This window comes from Osmia lignaria, chromosome 13, assembly GCF_051020975.1.
Source record: "Osmia lignaria lignaria isolate PbOS001 chromosome 13, iyOsmLign1, whole genome shotgun sequence".
NCBI classification, from domain to species: domain Eukaryota; kingdom Metazoa; phylum Arthropoda; class Insecta; order Hymenoptera; family Megachilidae; genus Osmia; species Osmia lignaria.
In genome coordinates, this window is record NC_135044.1 from 4,276,033 (window position 1) to 4,299,207 (window position 23,175).

General features: G+C 44.1%; 2 protein-coding genes across 4 annotated transcripts in view; one reads left to right on the top strand and one right to left on the bottom strand.

Moving 5' to 3' along the window:
• Positions 1-23,175, bottom strand: part of LOC117602215 (caveolin-3) — a 176,667-nt gene that overhangs the window by 11,509 nt on the left and 141,983 nt on the right. The window lies entirely within an intron of this gene.
• LOC117602203 (uncharacterized) overlaps positions 965-23,175 on the top strand; it is a 58,745-nt gene continuing 36,534 nt past the window's right edge. Inside the window, exons 1-2 of the mRNA XM_034319925.2 lie at positions 965-3,301; positions 11,520-11,627. Of these exons, the coding sequence (XP_034175816.2) occupies positions 1,279-3,301; positions 11,520-11,627 (2,131 nt within the window). The 5' untranslated portion in view covers positions 965-1,278. The remainder of the gene's footprint in view (positions 3,302-11,519; positions 11,628-23,175) is intronic.

Consider the following 23,175-nt stretch of genomic DNA (forward strand, 5'->3'; position numbering starts at 1 on the left):
GGCGCGGACGCAGTGGTAACGTGTAAGGTGGTGAAAGAGGGAGAAAGACAGAGAGCGTAGCGCGCGTGTAAAGCGGGCTGTGAGTCGCGGGGAAGAAAGGAGAGGATATATCGTACGAGTCGCACCTGGACCCGGAGGAAGCGTAGTTTGAAGGTAGCACGCGTCAGGGTGTCGCGCAGCTGAGAAACGTAAAACGAACGAACGAACGAACGAACTAACGGAATACAGGGAAAAACACACGAGCACGTCGTTTAATAGGGTGGACCAGGTGGTAACGGTGCTACTGGTGGTGGTAGTTGGTGGTGGTGGTGGTAGTGAGTCTCGTGGCGAAGAGTAGAGGGGCATAAGTGAAACGGAACGGAAGGGTCCTTTGGACAGCTCGGGGTACCGGTGGGCACCTAGCGAGAGACGAAGAGAGATCGACGCACACGGCGAGACAGAGAGCTATCCCCCTTCTCTACCGTTCCTCTCTCTCTCTTTCTGTTGCTCTTTTTACCCTGATTCTCTCTCCCTGTCGCTCGACACGAACTAACGTATTCACTCGAGCGCAGAGTGTGCGTTCTCACTCGCTCCGCGTATGTCATGGGCGCACGGTGGTCGTCGCCGCTGTGGTACCGGATCTCTATGCCGATCCGACGTGCTGGATGTCGTGGAGCAACAGCAACGTCGTCGTCGTCGTCGTCGGTTGACTCGTGGAAAGTAGTAGCGAGAGTAGACGCGTCCTGGTTCACGAGCGACGTCATCGGTCGCGGTCACGGTGGCGCGTCGATTCTGATTCGTTCGAGATTACCGGACACGAGGAGGTGTTGTTGGTGGTGGTGGTGGTTCACGTCTTCGTTTATGTCTTCGTTTTCGTTTTCGTCTTCGTCTACGTCGTCGTCGTCGGCGTCGTTGTCGTCGTCGTCGATGTTGTCGTTTCCCTCGTTGAAAAGTGACGCGAGCCGCGACTGGTCTTCCGCTCAGTGACACGACGAAATAGCGGGAAAGAAAAGGCGACGAACAAGTGCGCGAGACGAGAAGAGATAAGAGCGATTCGTATTACTGTGCGTGCGTGTATTACGAGCGATAGGGGATAGCGAACGACAGTCAGCAGAGGAAAAAAGGAACGGTGTCAGTTTTGTAGGATAATCGCGGAACGACAAGGAAAGAGAAAATAGTGACGAAGAAGGAGAAAGTGCGCGGGATTTCGGAGAGACGAACGATCGTGCCGGTGTGTGCACGCGGTGTGTCCGAGCACGGGAGAGCGAGTGCGCGGCCACCCGAACTAGATGTGCGTAAATGGAAGGTATAGGGGACATAGCCGATCATCAATCGCATAGCGAGCAATTACTGGACTCGGTCGATTCCCCGGCGGCGGTGTCTACGCATGGCCGGGGAACCGGTGGGGGTGGCTCGAATGGGAACTGTGCAGGTGGTGGAGGAAACGGAGGCGGAGGTGGTAACAACAACGGTGGTAGAGGGACGGCGGTCGGTGGGGGTAGACATCATCATCACCACCACCACCATCACCACCATCACCATCAACAACAACAACAACAACAACAACAACATCAACATCATCATCAACAATCCCATCACCATCATCAACAGCAGTTGCAACATCATCATCATCATCCCCTTCATCACCATCATCAACAGCAGCAGCTTCACGAAGGAAGCGGCGAAGGAACGGGGGGAGGAGGTAGACATCAGATCGGTGGAAGTGGAAACGGCGGAGGAGGTGGTGGTAATCCAGAGGGTATGTCGTCTTCGGCGTCGCAAAGCCCGGACATCGCGTGCGCGAGCTTGCCGCTGGAACTACTGGCGGCTGGCGCGCTCGGCGTTAAGGAGGAGCGGGAGCTGGCCGCCGCGGAGGATCTGTCGTCGTCCCAGGAGCCAGCGTGTAGCAGTAACGGGGCAGGTGGTGGCGGCGGTGGCGGTAGTGGCGGTGGTGGCGGTGGCGGTGGTGGTAGTGGTAGTGGCGGTGGTGGTGGTGGTGGCAGCGGCAGCGGTAGCGGTAGCAGCAGCACGAGCACCAGCAGCACCAGCAGCAGCAGCAGTGGCGGCAGCGGCGGAGGTGCCGTCGGTGGCGCCGTTGGTGGCAACGGCAACGGCAACGGAAACGGCGGCGGCGGTGGCGGTGGCGGTGGTGGCGGTGGCGGCGGCGGCGGCGGTAGTGGAGGTGGTGGTGGTGGTGGTAGTGGTGGTAGACAGAACGCGAGGGAGTCGCTGTCGGTGATCGTGCCACCTCAGGACGTGGACGTGGACTCGCGCGACGCCGACTCGGAGCTTCTCAGTCCGGGCAAGCTAACGCCGACGTCGGGGATAAGCGTCTCGGTCGCGAGTATGATCGACGCGACGGACTTCAGGGCGATGCAGCCGGAGCCGACCTATCAGACACTGACCTCGGTCGCGGAAAGGATGTCGCCGCCCGGCTTCAGTCCGAACTCCTCTTACGCGACCCTGACGCCGTTACAGCCGTTACCGCCGATCTCCACGATGAGCGACAAGTTTGTATACAGTGCACACGCGGCTGGCGGCGTCACCGGTAGTTTCGCGGTCATGCAAAACAACGGCCTCGGTAGCATCGGCCTCGGGATGGGCAGCTCGCCGTACGCTTACGACAAACTGCCCTCGATGAGCATGTCGCCGCCGCACAATTATCCTTCGCCTGGCGCCGGTCTTCAACCGAGTCCTCTATCGCCCCAGAGCGCCTACAGTCAGAGCGGATTGAACTCGCCGCACAAGTCCGCCAGTCCTCACTACGACCCGGCCTTTTTGCCGAGGTTGCAGCAGAGTCCGGCAGCCCTTAGTCCTTCCTCGCCGCCGGCCGTCTCGGCGACCGCAAGTTTCGCGCCTTCTCATCATTCCCCGCCCACGCATTCGGTGCCCGCTGCTTCGCCGCCTCCTATGCAAACGCAAATGCAACAGCAGCAACAGCAACAGCAGCAGCAACAACAGCAGCAACAGCAGCAGCAGCAGCAGTCGATGCAACAGCAGACGATATCGCACACGCAGCACGTGCAGCACACCTCGGTCGTCATGAAGACCGTCTCCTCGGCGGGCAACGGAGCCGGCGAGGTCGAGGAGATCAACACTAAGGAACTGGCGCAAAGGATCAGCGCCGAGTTGAAGAGGTACAGCATACCGCAAGCGATATTCGCGCAAAGGGTCCTCTGTCGTAGTCAGGGTACCCTCAGCGATTTACTGCGCAACCCGAAGCCCTGGTCGAAGCTCAAGAGCGGCCGAGAGACTTTCCGACGGATGTGGAAGTGGCTACAGGAACCCGAGTTTCAGAGAATGTCCGCCTTGCGGCTAGCAGGTTAGTCCTTTCCGTCCAATCTACCACCAATACGTACAAAAATACGTATAACACGCTCCTTCTTTTCGTCACCTTTACTTTTGCCAACGTGCTAATTACCGGTAGTCGCGCGCGTTCGATCTCCTTCACGGACATCGGCATATCGTACGATCTAGCGTGTCGCTCGATCTTGCTTTCGTTTCTCAAACCACCTACATCCTAATCGCGATCGCGTCGCACACTCTCGTCTTGATCGAATTCAATTCTAACGCTCTGCACCAAACGTATCTTTGCTCTGATTCCTTCTAAACTACCTTCTCTGACTAGCTACCGCACCATCCATCGTCCAGGATGTTAAAAAGGACTCTCGCTCTTTGAATGTAGCGAGAAAATCATTTCTCGATTCGAGCAGATCGAAATACCGCATTCCATAGGCGTGTGAAATTGCTAAAGAGGATAGCGCGAAAACGAGGTAGCACGGTGTTCGGCTTTTAGTGGTCGGTAGGATGAAAATCCGACGACGGCGGAGCGTGTGCAGGCGCGTAAAAGACGCGGGCGGAAGCGCACACGTGGCACCCACGTGGAGAGGCGTTCCCTTCCATATCATTCAGAGATAGACGCGCGGAATAACACTTTTCGAATTCAACATCCTTTGCCCCGGCACAACACACCGCGTACAGTTTATTGATCGTGGTCACGCGGTGCAAGCGTCACGACGCAAGCGCGACCTCGACGACGCCATGTTCCCCATACCCCTGCCACGCTCTCCTTCATCCCTTCCTCCTTTGCCCAAGACTTGCCCTGTCCGTTCGGGAACGTGTTATCTGTGCTGCGCGATTTCGCGCCTAATAGACACCAAACTTCCATGCTGACTGCAATGCAACCGGAACTGCTCCACCATTCAGCCTTACCCAGTTTTATCGTTCGGCTAGTTAACGAACGTTCCATTACCGATCATACTGCACGGGGTTGATTATGGGTTTTGCTTCGCCTCTCTGACCTGCTAAACTATTATCTCCTATCGAAACTTTACGCTTGTCTGGAGAACTCAGTGTTGAGCGTTGAAAAACTCGCGGTTCGAGGGTAGCAAAGCTCTGACGCAGGATTCTTACGCAACTACCTTGGGTAAAAAATGCGCGCGAAAGTGGCAAAAATGTTTCTTTTCCTATAGCATCATCGTTTGTTGAAATTCTGTTTGTCAGAGTTACACAGGATTTGCTTCCTTTCTATTGTTCTCTTTCGCTCGTCGAACTAGGAAGTTTACGAGGTGATAGGATACTAAACGGCACTAAGCTCTCCTATGTAGGTCATCTCTGATCCATTGCTTTTTACGTTTCAACCACGATTTAGCAAATCACTTACACGATGCTTCCTCGAATTTCAATACTCCGAATCAATCTTACTGATACCTCATAAAAATTGATAAATCGTTGGAAGCAATGACTGGAAGCGTTAAGAAGGTCACGGCAGAGAGATGGTGCGAAGATAAGGCTTGAGAAATAAGAAAAGCAAAGTTACGTTCATGGAGGACAAACATTTCTCCCAGGCAACGATGGCTCGTTTCTCACCCTCCCTCTGCCCCTTCTTTCTCTAGGTCTTCCATCGTTCCTTTTGTAGCACGGCAGAGGCGCAAAGATAATGTCGAGAAGGGGCCAGTGACTATTCTGTGTAACCAGTCCTTCTTTCTCTGTCTTCGTTCGTAAGGGTCGTGAAATGGGCCGGGGTAGAAGCGAAGAAAAGCTGCGGCAGTCGCAAAGGGTTCGCTCGCGGAGACAATGCTGCTGAAGAAGAAGGGTTCGATCCAGTGCCCTTCAGATTAGAGGCCCGGCATTGTTTCTCACCTTCCTTTCCCGCTCGTTTCCAAGGGTGTCTCTCTCGGTTGTCGTCTCATTAAAACACGTTCGAGGATGCATCCTAGCTGTGGGAATATCTCTGTGGCCATTCTGCATCCTTCGTCGTTTTATTTATTAACGTAGCATCTTTATGTTTTCGTTCTTTATAAAAATTCTCGAAGGAGGAAACACTTATCATGGAAAATGAAGGCGAGTAAGTGCCGCGAAAGAGCTACGCTCGCGGCCACTGCATACGAGTCCTCGTAAATGATTCAAAGCTAGGATCGATGCAAAAGCGGTGCTAATTCCAGTTCTCGTATCCTCAGTTCGTACGTTGGCAATAAATGGACACATACACACACGGTAGTAATAGTCGTATCGATCGAACCGCGACCGAAGAAAACATGCTTCCCGTCGAACAATGATTCTTGAAAGACAGCTCCTCGCAACCGTCTAAACGACCGCGGCAATCGATCAGACAAAATCGCGTGTCCCGCGATCGTGAAATGTGTCTCAGCATGTTCTGTTACAGCGATATTGATAATAAAATTATAATCGAAAGGTTTAATTAGGCATCGGTTGAAATTCATTTGGGAACGAACGTGTGCGTTTGGCCCGTTTCTGATCGTCGTTCGCGCTTAATCGCGTCCACCGGTGTTATCGATCGTTGAAACGGGTCAGGTACATTAGTTACAGAGCCAGCAGGTCTCCCGTGTCCACTTATTTACTTTTCCCCACCAAGATATGTCATTATCCGTGCTCGTGACTACGCCTCTGATTTCACTTAACGTGATCCGCACCATTTCGAGGCTGTCGCGTGCGAAACACGCTTAAGTGAAAATCGTAATTCGTTATCGAGAACTTTAACTAGGTTGACTTTGTTGGAAGTTTCGATTCTATGAACCTTGACAGTCGAAGGTTATCCGCATTTACTTTGAGCGTTTCCCTATCTGCTTGGAAATTGTCAGCGTCTGAAATTTTCAAAGAGTTCCTTGTCTACATCTTCCAGAATTCGTATTTTACTTTTATTATCGTTTCTTTGAGCCGACAATTTTTCGAACGATCTTCGAGGTTCGTTTGAACAATCTTTACATCGTTACTCGTTGCTCGAACTTCTCTAACTCTTTGGCGATCATCGTGTAACGTAAAATTGTACCGCGTTCCCTCTGTTCCTGATCGAGTTCCAGAACTCGGCTGAAAGAACTTACAGATGCGAGTGACAGCTGGCCGTGGAAAGGTGTCGTTCGCAGCCCTCGAAACGCGGCCGGCAAAGAAAAGAGACGGTCATATGAGCGACGAGGATGGTGTTCCTAGTGACGTCATGACCCCTCGTGGTACCCACATCATCTGTCGTCGTTGCGGAGGTGCTTCGAAAGGTGAAACAAAAAGGAAAACAGAAAAAGGTAGACGAGGGAAAAAAAGAAGAAGACTGTGAAGAGGTTCTGTTTCAAGGATGCGTCCCCGTTGCATGTTAAGAGTCCCCTGCACTTCATGGGCATCATCTTCCTGCCCTTCTTTCACGAGAATCGAAGAAAGATCCGTAGAATATGTTTTTATTCTCTTGTGACCTAAATTTTCATTATTCAAATAATTGAGATGTATTTATAATAAAAAGAGTGCAAGGATCTCTGAATTGATTGATTGGTAATAGTGTAATTAAAATCATACTTTGAGGTCTTATCGAGGAAAGAAATAGGAAAGAGGAAATTCTTAGGAACACGTGCGAGCACGAAACGCGTTTCCTCTTGGCACGCACGATAAACAGCAATCGATGATGCGGGCTTTTACGCTGACCACCGTGGTTTCCGGCCCGTAGTCACAGGACAATTATTTTCAACGTGTTGGCTCCCCTCTTTCCACGCCTGAGATTCCTTTTTTCTTTTCTTCCAAGTATAGAATACGACCCCCTCTAAGTGTATCATCGTCCGCTTCTGTTATTAACACTTTACCTGTCGCTTGCAAATCAAATGAATAACCGCTAGATAACTAGACATTGTATCCAGGTACTTGTCGTCAAATCATTTTTTATGATTACCTTTGTGCGTTGACAGCTTTATACAGATATTCCTTCAATCTTAAGCTTCAAATTGATGCGAAACAAGTGACATTTTCTGACACTTTTATGTCATCTATTCGCATCAAATATAAAAGGAGAAAATTTCTGATGAATTATTTTCAAAATCACCAAGAGGATTCTTTCTGTGGCGAATGAATTCTTGTTAACGTTTACCGTGTATCGTCGTTCGAGGAGAGCAGGCTTATCGTAAAACATACCGGTGTCACCTTTCGTTTATCAACGAGCCGAGCAAAGTTTTAATTCGAGCCAAGACTCGGTCGCTTTTAACGGGCCGCATTGCATTCGAAGAAAATTCAATCGATTTGTTTTTATTTTCTGCCGTTTTCAATCGATCATCGATCTTCCCTCCAAAATTGAAATTAAACAACGAAAATTTCTATGTATCATAAAAGTAATTTGATATTGAAAACTCGTCGAGAATAATAATCAAAAGATGGTGAAGAATTTGTATAAGGATTTTTCTAATCCATTATCGATGAAAAGGTCGAAGGGTCGAAGGTCAGGATTTCCCTAGGTCGGTGCCATGGTAACAGCTGTTCCACGAAAGGTGTTTCGACGTGACATCTGCACCGGTATAACCCCCCCTCTTTCCCTTCGCTATTCACCGAATAGCCTTTTCTGCTCACGGAAAAACAGTTTACTGGGCCAAACGATTCCGACACGAGCCCGATGGAAAAATCGATTTTCCCACCGGGGATCGATGTTTAATCCCGCGTTAATCGTGTCTCGTCGCTTCGATCGACGCTTTGCCGCTAGATACGCCGATGTTTATACTCCGGATTCCTGAATACATTGATTTGGAAACACGCGAAAGGTTGCTGTTTCGGTTGTTGGGTATCACATGCTCGATTTCGAAACTTCAAAAGTTTCACGCGAATCGATGACATAAAAGTACCGTTAAACGGTACGTATGATACATCGATTTAAAGCTTAAAGTTTCAAGAAAATCACTACGTAAAGCATTCGTTGATGGTTTTAGTAGAAAATGAATGATTGCAAATCGAATCGAACAATTACCAATTTCGAAACTTCAAAAGTCTTCCACTGATTGATGACATAAAAGTATCATTAAATTATATTTTAAAGCTTAAGAATTGTGGATGATAACTGTGTACAGCTTTCATGGGATGTTCTTTTCTTTTTCTTGATATTTTGAAAAATTTAGAACGCTTTGTATCTGGTATTCCAAATTCTGAAGGAGATTATTTTTGAAGAGATTTCAGCAGTCGTTGGGTTAAAAGGTATAAGTCAGTTTTAGTACTTGTCGAAGAATTCCACCGTTACAAGAGGGTTGTAAAAGGAAAGGAAAAAAGGGACAAATATTTCCAGAAAGTTTCGTGATGAATTCCTCCCTGAAACTGCTTCCACGAGCTGACTCATCCTCCACGTCATGCATGCGGTATACGTTTATGTACACCACACGGAACACCTATTACACACAATAGCTTGTCTCTCTCTATCTCCACCCCTGTTTCACTCCAGCTTTCTACCCTCTTTTTCCATCGTATAAGGTTGTCGGACAGTGGCGGATCCGGCAAGAGTTTCATAAATCTAACAATTTTAAAATTAAAATTCAAAAGAAAGAATTAATATCGCAGTTCCTAATATTGAATATTTTTTAACATCCATGATTTTGCATAATTAGTTTAATTTAAAATTGGGATGTTCATAAAAATTTTCAGTTACATTTCACAAATGACATTTAAAAAGTTTCATGAATTTCATGACGTTATATTCGATAAACTATTGAGAAATATTAATCAAATAAAATTCATTCTATTTACATGTTTCATCCTCACGGAGGGCTTCTAGATCCGCCCCTGTTCTCAGTGGGAACTCGGCTTACTGTTACGAGGCATACATGTCAGTCTGCTACTGTTACGTACGTGACTGGCGTATGTACAGGCTGGTACCGTAATGGAAGGGGATGATTCTTTCGCGAAGAAGGGAAAAAACGGCTCGAATCACCCCTCAACCCTTTTGTGGGACGGTTCTCTCTTTCTCCTTTCGATTCACGTTTAATCGTTACTTTACACTGTTCGAAGAGAAATTACAGGCGTTGATAGAGAAATCCTCGAGTCTATGGAGGGGGTGAAATTAAAGAAAGTGCCTTCGACCCTTGTCTTAGCGCAAGGACGTATTAGTTGGAACGACTAGTTGCATTAAAAGTCACTTTTTAACCCTCTTAAAGGACAGAATGTATGATTCCAAGTTCTTGGGGGTTGATTTTTGCATTGGGGAGGTGGTTAGTACACCTTTGCAGGAAATTCTGAATTATTCAATTTTGGTACAGCGAAAGAAATATTGTTCGATACTTTTTCTTTTGGATATGCAATACTCTTAGGACCTAAGAGACCTTCTCGAGTATTTTCTTTCAAGAGGGTTCCTATCCCGTCTTTGGACTGGCCAGCCTCGGGAGAATAATTTACAACTTTACATAATCGTTTTACCCGAATATCCAAGCGATTATTCAAAACTGGTTCGTGAAATTATTCGAGAGGTCCGTTGGACACGTAGAAGGGGATGAAGGGGTGCTTTCAGTTTACCCTTGATATATAGAAGAGACGAGTAGAAGCAATTTATAGCGGAGTCGTTCGTCGAACAGAGTCAAAAACTTTGTCCACTAATTTCTCGCCTGGAAATTGTTTAAAAAGTTATCAATCGACGTAGCAAATATTATTTTAAGCTTTGGAAATTAATCCTTAGTCTTTCGCAGGCTATGAAAATCATGGAAAAGTTTCCATTTCGAAAATTTTTCATTTCCTCTTTCAAGGAGGTATATAAAAATGACTAATTAATTAAAAATTTATTTTAAGCTTCAAAAATCATCCCTTAGATTAACCTAATCTCTATTTGAACATGATAAATTTAAACTATATAAAGAAATATTCTCAATAGAAAACTAAGGGAAAGAATTTTTTTACAAGTTTTCATTTAGTCACGATAAATTTTCATTTTCAAAAAAGAAACAAATGAAAACAATTCTTCTTCATAATTGAACTCCCTGCATACATCTCATAATATTTCCCGCTGTAAAAGGGTTGAAAGTAGTTCGTGAACGATCGGACACTTCCGTCGTCAGCCGAAGATGATGATCAACCGGAAGTCTACACGGAAGACCGTAGAGGAACCGGTCTCAATGAAGAAATTCCAAAACAAAAAAGAGAGAAATCAAAAAGAAAATAATGGAAAACGTGTTTTATCGAGGTGTCGGTCGTGAAATCGATATCTCGCGAGGTTTCAACGATATTCGACCAGCCAAACGGATAGACAAAGACACGCACCACGAAATCGATCGATCGTTTTTCGCGATTCGGAAGAACGCTTTCGCGTTTTTCTTTCGTCGACTTTTCCTTTTAGTTTTCCGCGTACACGCGTCCCTCACGTCCCTCGATCCGCTTCAGTCCTCTTCGTTTCCGCTTTTTCTTTCGTTTTCTTCCTCTCTTCTGTTGCTTGTTACTTTCTCTCTTGATTTTCCCAGCGAGGAGAATGTTTTTACGAGAGCAATTTTTCGCGACCAACCGTGTCCTCGACGTTGAATACAAAAAACAGAGAAAAAAATAAATCAGGAGGAGGTGATTTTCCTTTGAATTTGAGAAATTTTGTTATTTTTGAAAAAGCGAAACACCTCTTCGAACAGGCAGTTTTTGAATCAACGTTAAGAAGGACGCTGTTCTGATTTTTTAATTTTTCCTTTCTGATGTTTGGTTAATTGTTTGATTTGTATCGATAAGTTATACTTTTAAGAGAACGTGTGACATACCCCTGCTCTTCCGTTTTATGATTTCTTTCTCGTGCACGTTGCGTTGTTTCTCGTTCGTTGATTTTCAGTTGTGTTCACGCGAACCACGGAAACGGAAAATAGAATGAATCGGTTGCGTTGCTTCCGATGATTTTTCCTTCGTCACCCTTTCGTCGTCGTTTTCACTTTGATCGAAGAATACGAGCTTTCTTTTTCTTTGCTTTTGTCATAAGCCATAAAGTTTTTGGGATATAGAAATTTGGGAAGCTTAGAATTTTGATTTTTGAAAATTTGGGAATGTGAAAACTTGGAAAGCTTAGAATTTAGTAATATGACTTGGAAAGCAGAGAATTTGTAAATATGGAAATTTATTAAAAGTATTAGAATTTAGGAAAGTTAAAAGTGTGAGAATTTGAAAGGAACAGGACGAAACGAAGGGAAAGACGTGGAAAAATCAGAGCGCGAAGATAAAGAGAAACGCGAAAGAAATTATAAGCGAGGGTATTATTCCGCGCGATAATGGATCGCCACCATGAAAACTGATTTGAAGTTTAAACGCAAGGTGTGTGTCTATCGGTTTGGTTTTAGCCCTGAGCAACTGCTCTGAGAGCGGAGGCGAGCCGGAAGCCATGCTGGATATCCACCACCCAGGAACCGGTCTCGAGTCTCATCACCAACAGTTTCACAACTCATATGGTAATATCAAAAAATACATCACTTTAATAGTTTATTTAAAATAACACGATCGTACTCCGTCAATAGACAAGAAAATTAATCTAATTAATATCCATCAATTATTTTGACAAATATTTAAATAGACTCAGTGTTTCGTGACCTTATTCTTTAGAAATATGTATGAAAACTTGATCTTTATTCGAAATATTACTCTTTGAATTTAGTTAAAATTTGTTAAGAGTTCTTGAATGATATTTGCAAATTTTTTACAGAGGTAAGAATTTCAAGAAAAAAAAATTCATAGTTAAGAGTTTCTTAGCAATTTACAACTCCCCAAATAGGTAGAATTTTATACATCACAAGTAGTTCGTAAAGAATTCCTTAACAGTCTTTTAACAATCCCAAAACGGTAGAATTTCGCAAAATTTTCTTATATTAAAACATCGTCCTTTGGATCTAGTCACCCTGAATAGTATGTCGTACAAAGTTCCATGACAATTTTTTTAACTGTCCCAAGAAGGCAGAATTTCACCAAAATTCTCCATTAATAGTTCTTAACTACCCCTTAAAAAGCACAGGAACGAGTAAGTTTTTAATTCACCCTCTTTGGACCCTGTTACAAAACATATTCTTTCTTTTTTTATCGTGTAATTCGTGGTACTCGACCTCCAACAAAACTTCGGTGCATATTATTTGGCGGAATCGAATTTTAAGACAGCCTGAATTCCAAGAAAAACTTGCAATAATAAAACTCCTCCTGGGACGATCGTTCGATAATTCGATGAAGTAGGTCGTGAATCTTTGTCCTTCGACGAAAGGGGTTGAAATTAATCGTGGATCATTTCTTTAAGAATTAAACGGGGTTTAATTTGAGATTTCCAACATACCGAATCGATATTCTGTTCTTGGAACGCAATTTGAAGATTTGAAATTAACATTTCTAGAATTTTCAAACGTTTCAAATAATCATTTACTCTAAATTGGATAAACTGTCGATATTAATTGTTGTAATATATCGGAGAGAGGAAGATTTTTAAAAATACGAGTGTCTTTATTTTTAAATACGATCGTGCGCGCGCGTTTTCGAGCATGGGTTTCGAGCGATGCACGAGAAGGAGGATTCGCGTTATCTGGCACAATCGAATTAATTAATCGGCCCTCGTTTTATATCGATCTATCCGTTATCGAAGCGTTCCGAATAACCCGAAGCCCCAGCGTGCTCGTACTATTTTCATCGAACTCGAATCGCTCGAGTTCTTCGAGTTCATCGTGAATTTTGCGATTAATTATATCTACCGATATGTTTAGTTGGAAAATCATCGATCTGTCGTTGAATTATGGTCCATTAATCATTTTCATTGGGTGTATTATTCAAAATGTATATTTTCTTGTTAATAATTCCGCATCATTAATCAACGCAGCAAATCGTTACTTTGAACACTCACCCCATCATACAATTATATGGATATTAATATTAGTACAGAAAGCTTATTATTTTATCGTGAATAAAAACAAAATAACAATCCTGATCGATTACTAATTGCTGTTGTAATAATCACTCTTGAAACGAAATTATATCTCATCTTTCTGTATCATTCACCCTTACAAAAAGAAACATATCTAACGAATTATTTATAAAATATTATTAAACTCGTTCGATTCCTAAGAAACATATTTGTGCACGCGTCTTCAATAATCATACACTTTCTCACCCCCCAAAAAAGATTCGAATGAATCATTCCAGCAGCAGTCAAAGTACGTAGTCATCCCATTCGAGAATCTATTCCGAACGAATTCGAACTTTCATTTTTCCCCGGCATTCTCGTCTCGTTCCGATAGAAAGTCTTGGAGGGGTTGGGAGAGGGTGGGCGAATAAAATCAGTCGAACGGTATATAACGGGGCTCAAAAATCCACCCTCCCCGGTGTAATTCGCGTAAAGAAGCCTGCAAGCCGGCGGAGTTCGATTCCGAGAAGCAAGAAAGCCGAACGAATGAAAGTCTAACGTACTCTCCGTCGTGGCTGGCGAAGTTTAATTAGCTGCGCCTTCCTCGACGCTGTGCGCCGCGACGGCCGTGTGTATACACGAACCGATACACCACGGATTGCCGGGACTCTATCGAGGGAAATGGACGTTCGAGCTATGGATACGACGTCGGAAGGGGGTGGTTGGCTCAAAAGGACTCCGCTGGCAAGGGGGTGGTTTTCTGACTCTCTCTCTCTCTCTCTCTCTCTCTGGCATACATACATCAGCGGGCAAAAGTTATTCCAATGATGGCTCGGTCTCGTCTTAATTCTCCTCATGTCATTTAGAATCGAATTTTGTCATTTCCGAAGGTTGGAAATGACTAAAAGATAAATATATACCAGCAAACGTTTCATAGAAGAGGGTGAAAAAGTGTTAACTTTCAAATTTCAACAAATTCTCTCATTCCTCGAATGCACCCATGACTATAAAAACCTCGGTTAACCCAAGATTGAGACAGCACACCACTTCGCCACCCCAATTCCCTAATTTCTCCCCCAATTAACCATCACCCTCTCCAACGCTCACCCCAAACTTTCAATTCACCCGCAAAGAACCCAGCCACGAACCGTCCAAACATCCTTATCCGATCGTCATCGTCCCTCCCCCAAAAAAATATCTCATCCTATCTCTCACCCTCTTTCGAGTGGCACGAGGCGAAACTTTTGGTTCGCAGTGTACCAGCGCGCGTTCGAGTGGCTAGATTCAAATGGACTGGTGCACACGTGTGCATCGGGGATGTACGTGGGCGAACGGGTGCAAAAAGAGGGTGGAAGAGAGGGGGGGTGGGTGGGTTGGGGATAGGATCGTAGAAATGGACCGTTGCCTCGAGCACGAGTCGTTCCGTTATGTGACGAGGAACCGAATCGGGGATGGCGCGCGGGGGGTGGTTGGCAGGGACGGAAGGGCTCGACTTTTGTACACATCAGATTGAAATTTAGCGTAGGATTTGAATGAGCGGCCGAAGAGTAGCGAGATTACCTTGCCTCGTTGCTACTTCGACCATGCCTTCGACGTTTTTCGTTCGACTTGGTTCGCTTCGACGCCAATCGATCCCATCCCTCAACCCCCTCGTGTTTCCTATTTTTTTTCTCTCTCTCTCTCCCTCTGTATACGTGTATTTTAGGCTTGTTTTTTTTCTTTCTTTTTTTATTTATTTCACTGTAGTTCGAGGTAGAAGGGCTATCATCGGAATCGGAGAGAGAAATTCTTCCTTTTATTCGCCGCTCTGATTTTCCTAGGCGACTTGGGGGATGGAGAAAATTTGTACCATGCTCGACTTTAGGTTTTTCTGCATACAACTTGCACTCTGCGGCTCTTTTTTTTGTCAAGTTTCCCGGAGTTGATTGGACTTGTAGAGAAAACTTGCGATTCCGGGGTTTCAGGAGGGGTGGAAGGTAACGGGAGCAGTGAAATGCTTGGCGTTACACGTTTCGAAAGTTTGTAATGAAATAAAAAAAAATGGATTTTTATTCGGAAAGGTTGGAAGAATAAATTAAATATCGATCATGGAACGTTTGACTGTGCGGAGAAGTTGAAATTTAATCTGGAACAATGTCAATCATCTTCAAAACTACATTTCTAGACAGTATTTTATCGTATCAAGCGTTTTCTGCATTTTTTCGTTCGTTTATCTTGTGGGTAATTAAAAAAAGGAGAAAATGAATACGTTCGGTTGATGAGAGGGTGTACGGAAATTCGGCGAGATTTCTCTACTTCCGGTGGTGCGTTAGGAAACGTATCAGGGACATGTCAGTGTCTCTGCTGTTAAAAATATTTCAGGATACAGGCACACGCTGTCGCTCGAACTAATTACTTCGTTACTAATGAAATTAATCGTTATCGTACGCGTGCTCTTTGACGCGAGTACGGTTCGCGATATTACGGAAATACCGAGCGGTTTTCGTCGTCTCTTGTCAAACGCACGTCGCTGCCACAATATAATTTCGATCCTGGACCGCTGAAAAATTCTTCACCCTCTTTTCGCTCGTAATCGTTATAATATTTGTCTCGAAATATTTGTCCGAGTAGTGTGTACCCCGTGTGAAAAGAGTAAGTCTTTGAAAGCACCCCTCTGTATCTCCCGATCTTGTAAGTTTGCCGAACTTTATCTCAAAATTTCACTAAAATTCGCAATACTTTTAAACTGCGCCAATTAACGCGGCGTGTTTCGGGGCGGAAAGTTTAGTCGTCGAGGGGTGGGCGCAGGTGAAGAGTTCAAGCGCACCCTTAATTCCGCGAGACGGATTCTCGCGAGACGTGGGAATCGAGAGGGATGTCCGGCGAAAAGTTTTGATGGAAGTACCGTCGTCTAATCAGATCAATTTTTCGATAATGAACCGTTGTTCCCTTTAAGAAAGAAGACACTTTTAAGGGTGGACGATTGGAAAGCGAGGGGTTGGTATGGTTAACTTGTCCGATTCTTTGTTTGGGGGATTGGAGAAATTTAGAGCCTGCTCGTGTTCCTTGGATACCCGATGATTGGCTGGACCGATTAGGGGTGAATTTCATACGAGGTGAATCTGTGAAGTCTGACACGATTTGATTGTCAGAAAGGTATCGTCTAATGACGTTTAGGTCTTATCAGTTTGAAGCTGAAAGTTTACCGAAGATGACTATACAAACGTTTCGTGGATATTCTCCGTACAAAATGGCTGATTCCTCATTGAAACATACAGTGAATCGAACTGATTATAATGAAACTATTCATTTCTACCCTGGAACACGTATTAAATCGTCATTTGTTACCGTCAATCGCTTAATATTCTGTAAGAAGGGAGAAGCTGATCGTTGGCCAGAAAGTTAATCGAACATTGCAGGAAAATTGGGGAAATTCCGGGACACCGATCAGGAAATTGTACGTCCCTGGAATCTTGGCTCGTAGGAAAATACCTGCTCCGTGTCCCCAGAGATAAATGTCGCAATAATATTTCACACACCTCCGGCTATGTTCGGTGGAAAAGGGGGTGCGAGGGGGGTAAAAGTGTCGTTCAAACTCACTTAAAGCCTGGAACATCGCAAGCATGATTTAAGATTTATTTCCATGAGCTTCCAGAGCATTTATTTAGTGGGCCGCGAGAAAATTTAGTTGAAAAATCACCGATATATACCTTAAGACGTTTGTTCCTAGCATTATATATGCACAAATACACCGTTAGATAGGGGTGAGCTCCATTCGAGTTTCAGAAGAACTTTCGATGCAATATATTGGGTTTATTTATAAATTAAAAGTGAAATCGATTCGTTATTGATATAAGTTCCTATTTGAATTGTTAATTAAATATTGATGACAGAAGGAGAACTTATAATTATGAAGTTCTGAAAAATTCTCAAACATTAAAATTGTCTGATGTTTATTCAACCAACGTACAAGCATTTCGTTATCAAAGGGGAAATATAGAAAATCAATGATAGTTATCGAAAGGTAAATACCGTTATCTCTACAACTTTATTATTTAGCTTCATTAATTAGGGAATGGTCGGTCGCGTTAACGTATATATAAAATGCTAGCTGATTAGAGAGCTTCGTTATCGACGTTTCGATCGCTCGATTAACCGTGTTTCGTCGCTCGAAAAGTTCCTACTCGTGAAAATTAAACAACCCTCATCGATTGTATTTTGAATGAACTTCACGTAACACGCGGAAGCTTCTTCGTTCAGCCCCCTTCTACGACCGTTTGTAACCTTTTTCCACCCTGTCTCGTCCGGTTATTCGACTAATCGATCTCTCGTCGAAAAACAAACGGCAGCTTTGATTCATTGATCCGATTGAACCACGTTAAATGATGCAATGATTGTTCTGTGTGGCGCCTCTTAATTGCGAATTCCCCAATTGATTTTGATTGACAAGATTGTGCTGCCTCGTTTGCCGATTTTCTTTCTTTCTTTTTTTAGAAAATGTCTTTACAATATTTTTCAATTTCCAAGGTGGAAAATGTTTATATTTAAAATTCCGAGAACGAAAAGCTTTTAGAAAATTTCTATACCCAAAATCACAAGGTGGAAAATTTCTATATTTAAAATTCCCAGAGTGGACAATTTTTAGAAACTTTTTATACCTAAAAGCGTAAGGTGGAAAATTTCAAGACGAAGTATTAGAAGTTGGAAAATTCCAGCTTAAATATAGGACTCTTGCGTTCGCAATTAACTAAGGTCATTCGATTGGCCAAAAATGGTCAGTCGAATCATCTAACAAGGGTGGAACGTAATAGTTAAAGGAATGACGTAGCAACTTTAGGGGTTGGAAATTTCGCATAAGTAGGTAGAAGCAAATAAGACAAAGTTCCAGAGGGGACAGGATGGGGTGGTTGGTGTACGGGGAGGTTGTGGGGGTGCGAACTAACGGCGACGACGTAGTTGCTTCCAGCGGGTACTTGTGTAACGGAGGCCACAGGGGCGGCGACACGAAGGATCGAAAGGGGTTGGAGGGGGATGGTGTGCCTTTGTAACGGCGTGGGGCACCGTGCATGTAACGAGTTTCCAATAATGGCTCGGCTGCGTTACCCCATTGGCCGCTAGTTTCGTTGCAGCCGCACCAGTCGAACCAAGAAACCTTCGACAAGCCCCCTTCTACACCCCCCCTGGACCTTCGACCCTCCGCGATTTCAACACTTTTCACCTATTTTTCCGTCTTCTCTGTATCTTCCGAGACTTCGTTTGATAATGGAAAATCCCTACGAGTAAGATCCTAACGATAAAGATTTCAATTCGAAACGTTAAAAGGTGACAAATTAATTTCCTTTCAATCTTTTTTTTAATCAAACATGTTAGAATTTTTATCACTCCTTGTTTCGACCTTATTCACATCTCCAGTGTCTTCATCTACCCCATTAGGTGATCGTCTTTTCTTCGAGGAACGATTTTTCTCTAACCATTGCTTCTAACTGGCAATTTTCAACCCCTTGCATCCCTTTCGATGTAACTTAGGCATCGATGGATCTACCAATTCTTTCAACCACCATTTCGTTCTTTAACCTCCAGCTTTCTCTGAACTTTCTCGTTCGAATCGATCGTTAGTGGCTTAATTACCTCCTTTTCGCATTACAACCCCCATATGCTGACGGTTCTTCGCGTCTCGACCGGATCACTTCCACCAGATGCTCCCTGATTCTTTGATCCTTTCTCGTGCACCTTCTCTTTTCCACCACTTCCGTCGATCTCTTCAACTACTCTCTCGTTATGCTGCTCTCAACCACACAAGGAAGTTACAGTCGTCTAAACGCTCCTAACGCTACTCGATCGATTCCGTGACTCGAGTGCAAGGTACACACACCATTTTCGACTGCGCCGACAGACGATAGCGGCCAATTTTCGGGCTGCTCTGTTCCTCAGACTTCGACGTGGAATTGCGACGGGTAAATTCGTGTATTCGATGCGGATGCAGTGAATTTTGCAAAGGGATTACTTTAATAATTCTGCTTATTAGATTAGAGGTGGAATTTGTCGAAAGTGGTGATGGGTTTTCGCATGGAATGTACAGTGCACTTTGCAATGTTTGGTTACTTTTAGAAGTCAAACGAAATTACAAATCACGGTGAAAATTCCTTGGGTATCGAGCTAATTGATGACAATTAATTAATGGTCCCCAATAAGCTTTAAGGTCAGTTCTGATTACCGTCGTAACCGATGGACCGAAACAGGACCGTTTCTCGTATCGAGCTGGAAACAATTTTCGTTTCCTTTCATTTTTAGGAGGCTCTACTTTGTCGCCGTCGATCGTTCTGTCATTGATTTATGACGTTGATTTATTAACAAACCACCGCAATTCCCTCTCTTTCCATCCCTGTACCAGCGGAACCCTCTAGAAAAGTTCTTGTAATCGCGATCGCCATACAACCCTTCAAGTTTCTTATTAATAATTACTCCTCCGCAATTGTACAATCTCCCTTCCTATGTAATTGCACGATCAACGTTCGAAACGCAGACTTCCAAATAAAAAAAAAAAAAAAGTAAAAATGATATCCTTTATACCGCGTAATTTCGCGACGAATAATATATATACATCTTGAAGCGGCAATTACGAGCAATTACGTTGGTCGATTACCTTTTGAATCGCGCGAGAAAGCAGCCGATATATCTCGTCGACTCTCGATGAGAAACAGATAATCGACGTGGCTGCTCGTCGCACAAAAGCAACAACAATAACAATAACAAGAAAACAACAATAAGGACGAAACGAAATTCATGTATCCCAGAGAGTTAACGAGTGCCGAGTGGCGTTCGTACGAGATTTCTTGGCCGACTTTCACGGCTATTATAAGCTCGAGTATTTTCATTATACATTTTTTTTCTCATCCTCCTACCACGGCCACTTCGCATTGATACGCCACCCCTCCTCGTATCCCGATGGATCCCTTTTTCCACCCCACCGATACAGCGTCGCGGATCGACGTAACGATCCACTTATGGAAAATGCCACGACAGAAAAGAAGAAAGCTTCTCTCTCTTCTACTTGGACATCGCCAACCACCGTGCAACCCTCGTCGTCGTGGTTCGCTTCGAAAATCCTTCAACCCCCTGCCCGTTGTCTACTGCGTTCTCCTTTTTGTTTCGTGGGGGAATCCTCTTTAGTTCTTCGCTGAATGCTCGTCTTGTTCTAAAATACGCTTTTGGTTTAGGAAATGGCGTCTGTGCGTGCTTTTCAACCCTTCTGCTGGGCTCTTCTAACACAGTACCCTTTTCTTTTAAACGTAAGAAGTTAGGGCGGAAAGTTATTTACGATGATTTGAAACGATTCGAAATTTTATAAACTGACCTAAAAATCTTATAGTCCATTTACCGCGTTCTATATTTTTTGAAAAAATTACCCCTTTCGAGGCACGCGCGACGCGTTCCTCGTTCGAGAACGTCGAAGCTGATACGGCGACCGAGTGAACGCGTGTCGTAACGGGAGCATCCGACCGCCAATTAATTAGCCAGTTAATTAAACATTTAGACGCCGCTGGCGGTCGCCTAAAATTTAATTCGCCCATTAATTAATGCTGGCGCGGTACGCGGGCAGCATCGGAGGGACGGAGAGGGGGCTTGGAAAATGCATTATTACCGGGGCTCGGGTCTCAGGTATTCATATTCGGACAAAACCGATAGAGAGCTCGCGCTTATCGGCGAATTTTTCTAGCTCGCCCCCTTTAAAAAGAGACCGAGAGAAGCAACGATCGAACAGAAACAGAAAGGGGAGACTCTGTTCTGATGGAAAAAGAAAAGAAAATAAAGAGTAAAAATGAAGAGAGAGAGAGAGAGGGAGAAAAATATACAGGGCCTGGTTCTGTAATCACGGTACAAGAGCAAAAAGGGCTAATTTCTACAGCGAAAAATAAGTTAAAAATGTAGAATAAAATTTTCGTTCCGTTCGTGAACTTGTTTTTTCGGTTCGAGGATTTTTCCATTGAAAAATAGCTAAGATTCTACCTCTGAATTACGTTTTCATTAATTAGAGAAACTGAAAGAGATTAATTTATTTATAATATTTAGTACTTTCAATACTCTGCAAACTTCTAGAATCTGTAAATCATATAAAAATGAACCTACACAAAAAGAGAAACGCATCCGCAGAAACCATTCAGTTTTAAAATATTATTTGATATCATTAACGACTTGGAAAATCTAAATTGAATATCCTTTATAAATGAATATAACAATCGTTTAAAGTGTTACTTAAGATTGATCCTCAGAAAACAAAGTCTCGTAAGAATGGAGGATGAATCCCCTTTCGTTTCACGACGTTCTTCATAAAATTAACGATTACTTTATCTTCGTCTTTCTAAAAGAAAAGAATTCCAACCCCCAATTCCACTATAGAAATACATATTTTTCCACGTAGCAGCCGAATTCTCGTTGCGGCAGTCTATTTGGTTGCAAGCCGAAGCGGGCGAGGGGGTGAAAAAGAAACTCATTAACGGCGGGGCCAGTCGAAGGGATTCGTTTCGGTGCGACAGGCACATGTGCGCATAATGATCTCCGGCTATGGCCAGGTTATGTCGGCCGCGGGGCCGAAAGGTTGCCTTTAATTAGCATAACTACTGCGTACCAACGTTAGCCGGAACGTAGCTGGCTCTGGCTGGCTGGTATGGTGGTAATATGCGCCCCGACTAGTCCTTGAGTTATTGCCTGATCAATAATCTATATGTAGCCAGCAACAGTGGCGTACTACACCGTGCTACACCGTAGAGCTAGCCTGGTGTCCACGTAAAGCCAACCACCACTACCACCATCGCCATCACAACCACCACTACCACCACCACCACCACCACCATACCATCAACCACCCTCGTGCACCGGTGCAGTAGCTCTAAGCTTCCAGCGTTGAATATTGCAGCTGGGGTATCGCTCTTCGTCGATAAATCTTCCGCTTCTTCGTGCAAAACAAACGAACGAAACGAGTAAAAAAAGAGGATAAAAAATATTCTGCCGGAGAGAAAAGTATATAGAAGAGGGGGATAGGAGAGTCAAAACAGAACTGGGCTAACTTCCGGTCCACGACTGGAATAAGCATTAAGAGGTATTAGAGAGGAGGCTTGGATATCGTGTACGTTTGTATACATTTTGTTCTCTATCCAAAGGGATGAAGGGGGTGTATTACCATCCTCTCTCTTTCTCTGTCGTGCAATGAACGAAATGGAAAAATTGCTTCCGGCCTGTGATAGGCTGAACGTATCCTCGTGGATCGCCAAATCTCTTTTTTTTTGGGACAGGATTATCGGTGTCGGATACAACTTCGCTACTTTAGTGTTTCTGATTATCAGAGGAAGATACTTGGAGATTTTTAAGGTAGTTCTTAGGAACTGATTATTCATGATTGAAAGGTCAGCTTTTTACTTTTATTTTATTTAATAATTTGAAATATTATTTTGGAGTTTGTACGTAGTCGCTTAACGACGATCGAAATCAGCCTAGCGAGTCGTGGATTATGGTCTGACCTATATCGACTCGTTCTACTTCCACTTTAGCCCGGTGTTTCGATACTCGGAGACGCCTAACTCGAAAGGAAATACAGGGCCACAGAGTAACCACACAAATTATCGTTATTGTACGATTAATTCGTAGAATGTTGTTAATGCTTTTCGTCGACGGTGGGAAAGTCCGAAGGAAAATCAATATTTCTAAACTTTCTTGCGTTTAACGCCGATTTTCTAACTCGAGAAAGCACTTAGCGTATCCATGAATTTCCCGCATTGTTTGTTGTGACTATCAAGTTTAAGCTTTTAATTGGTGCGCCTTGAGTGTTATTTTGTGATACTTTGATGTCAATTCGTACCATACCATCATTGTTTCCGCGAATGAACGTGTAGTTGAAAAATGATTAACACCTGAGGTTTGGCCACAGGTGACACTATCCTATTCGTCGGAAGTATTCAATATTTAAAGGGTTAAAAATAATGAAGGTATTATAAACAATATCGATTTCGATGTCACCGAACGCTCGACTCGCAATCCAGCAGCCGTCAATTCGTCGATCGACGTCACTCGAGCTCGTCAATTCGCGTCACCGTCAACGAAATCGCTCAGATCCGGGTCCACGAGTTTCCTAATTACCAGGGATCATCATA